Raw genomic sequence first — 2,643 nt, 5'->3', positions numbered from 1 at the left:
GCTGGAGGAGACCTTCTCCCCAGGAGAGTGGTGCAGCCCCGTGAGGGCACAGAGAGGTAGGGAGAGCTCCGTCATCGGAGGTTTTTGAGACATGGCCAGAAAAAGCTGTGGCTGATCGGGGCTAGTGCCGGCAACATACCTGCTCGAAGCAGGAGGTTGTACTGGAGACCCTCAAAGACTTCTCACTGCAGCCCTGTCTGAGTGCTCGGACAGAGCTGAGTCTGCACATTCTTAGGAGCCTTTAATCTTTGCTTGCTGCTTTTTTGCGATCTGTTGATAAAACTCTCCTGTCAGCTGGACAGCAAAGCAATACGTGGTGCTGACAGGGCTGCATACAGACCCTCAGAGTTTATTTTCTACCATCCCCTTGGAGGCTGGTTATGAATCAAATCGCTAAGTGAGCAAAAGGAAAATATGAAGCCCTCTGTTGCAATTTCCTGCCCCAGATTACAGAGCGCACCACACAGAGAAAGAGCGAGCTGTGGCTTTCCCATCCTGCGGTCAGACTTATCTGTCTGGCTTCACCGTCCATAACTCCACACTTTTAGTTTCTCCTGATCTGTGGAATTTCCTGGTCACTTAGGAATGGGAGTCAGCAGCAAGGCAGCCCAGACAGGAATGCGCAGAGCCCAGAGCCTCAGGAGGAGCTGCCCTGCCTTGCTGAAACACTGGTTTTGGGGTGGGGTGAGACCAGTGCCACCGACTCCGTGCCAAGGAGCAGGTGGCACAGGTGTAGCTCTTGCGTGTTTCGCTAGTGATTTGAGCTTGCCCTGAGTCATGGCTGAGTAGCCAGGTGGGTGCTGAGGGGGTGTGCTGGACCCACTCAAAGGGCAGTTGGGTAGGAGGGATGAGGGCAGCACTGTGTCCCTGAGAGGTGGCTCTCTGGGGCTGAGCCTGCCCAAGCCAGCCCTCCAGTTGGCTGGATCTGCATGGTGCCCTCAGCTGCCACAAGAGTGCTGCCTTTCACCACTGCTCTCCTCGTTTCTAGGTTGCTCACCATGAATGTGGCTGTTCTCCTTCTCCTGGGGCTGGGGCTGTTGGAGGCAGAAGGCAGGTGTTTCTTCAATCGCACTCAGGAGCACTGTGTGTGCTACAACCTGTCCCAGGAAAACTTAGGCAGCATCATCCAGTGCCTCCCAGCCTCTGTTGTGGAGTTTTCAGGGGGAGATCTGGAGAGATACATAGCCTTCCCCATCAGCGACCTGGACCCCTCCACCATTGAAATGCTGGGCTCCCTTGTTATCAAGAAAATTATTTTTAGTGATCTCCTGGTGCCTGAAATCCTCCTCGCCCGAGTCCTGAGGTTCTTCTCCTACACCAATGTAGAGGAGCTCGTGTTTGAGAGCTGCATTTTCGAAGGGAGAGGCAACTGGGATGAAATGGCTGGCCAGCACCTGCCCATATTGTCCCTGCACTTCCACAATGTGACATCTGCCCCGCTGACGGGCCGCGAATGGGACTTCTCTAGACTGAGGAGGTGGCTGGAGACCCTGCAGGAGCTGGCTGTCACTGGCTCCCATGTCACCAGCCTGCCCTGTGACATCGGACGGGTGTTCAGAGCTTTGCACTCCCTGGACATGGCACAAAACAGCCTCGGGGATGAGAGCTTGATGCCCGCCTTCTGCAAGGGGGCTTTCCCTCAGCTCCAGGTCCTGAGTCTGCAACGCAACAACGTGACATCCTACCACAGTGTGTGCAAAAGTGTGCAGCTGCTTCCTGAGCTCCAGCATCTAGATCTCAGCCAGAACAAGCTCATGGCAGACCCATCCTCCTCCTGCCAATGGCCAGTGTCCCTCCGAATTTTTAACTTGTCCGACACTGGCTTGAATGAAGTCCTCACACCTCTGCCTCCCAGTCTAGAAGTGTTGGACATGAGCTGCAACCACCTCCATGCTGTAGACATCTCCCTCAGCTCCCTGAAGAAGCTCTTCCTGAGCCAAAACATGCTGCAGGCTGTCCCCTCTATCAGGAATTACCCCATGTTGGACACCCTCCAACTAGACAACAACTTGATTACGGAGCTGCCATGGGATGAGGTGAAACTCCTGGGGCACCTGCAGGACGTGGCTGCTGCTGGCAACCCCTACAACTGCTCGTGCTCTGGGGCCGGGGGGCTCCAGGCGCTGGCAGGCATGGGGCACCTTGGGCAGGGCTGGCCCCAGAACTACATGTGTCACTCCCCGCCTCGCTACCAGGGCAGGCTGGTGAAAGATGTGCCGGTCTCGGTGCTGCAGTGTAACAGTGCTGCGGTGATTGCTCCTGTCTGCATTGCTTTCGCCCTGCTCGGCATGGCCGGGGCCATCTACCTGGTCAGATCCAGGTCCAGGCTTGTCCGGCCCTGCCACAGAGTGTGAAAGGGACGTGTGATGTTGCCAGCAGTGCTTCCCCACAGGGGCTCAGCCCCAGGGGCTGCAAGGCGAGGAGCGCCATGGGAAGACTCACAGGACCCCCAAGTGCTGGTGAGAGGCTCTCTCAGTGTCCCCAGTCCAGGATTCCCTGTGGAGCAGGACTGTTCCCACCATTATCCCACAGTGGCTGTGGCTTTGCCTGTCCAAGTTTTGGGGAAACCCCCAAGCAAAGCCCCTTGCCATTCTCTGTCCCAGGGCTGCACCCTCTCAGTGGGGTTTTCCTTATGGCCAACTC

At 56.5% G+C, this 2,643-nt stretch overlaps 1 protein-coding gene across 1 annotated transcript; it reads left to right on the top strand.

Moving 5' to 3' along the window:
• The first annotated feature begins 998 nt into the window (after positions 1–998).
• Positions 999–2,354, top strand: CD14 (CD14 molecule). Its single transcript, XM_009706739.1, has one exon. It carries the CDS (start codon positions 999–1,001, stop codon positions 2,352–2,354), a length of 1,356 nt encoding a protein of 451 aa, XP_009705041.1.
• The last annotated feature ends 289 nt before the right edge of the window (positions 2,355–2,643 follow it).

Source organism: Cariama cristata, unplaced genomic scaffold, assembly GCF_000690535.1.
Source record: "Cariama cristata isolate BGI_N322 unplaced genomic scaffold, ASM69053v1 scaffold26668, whole genome shotgun sequence".
Lineage (NCBI taxonomy): Eukaryota > Metazoa > Chordata > Aves > Cariamiformes > Cariamidae > Cariama > Cariama cristata.
The sequence above is the reverse complement of the archived record's forward strand: the minus strand, read 5'-3'. Positions and strand labels throughout refer to the sequence as shown.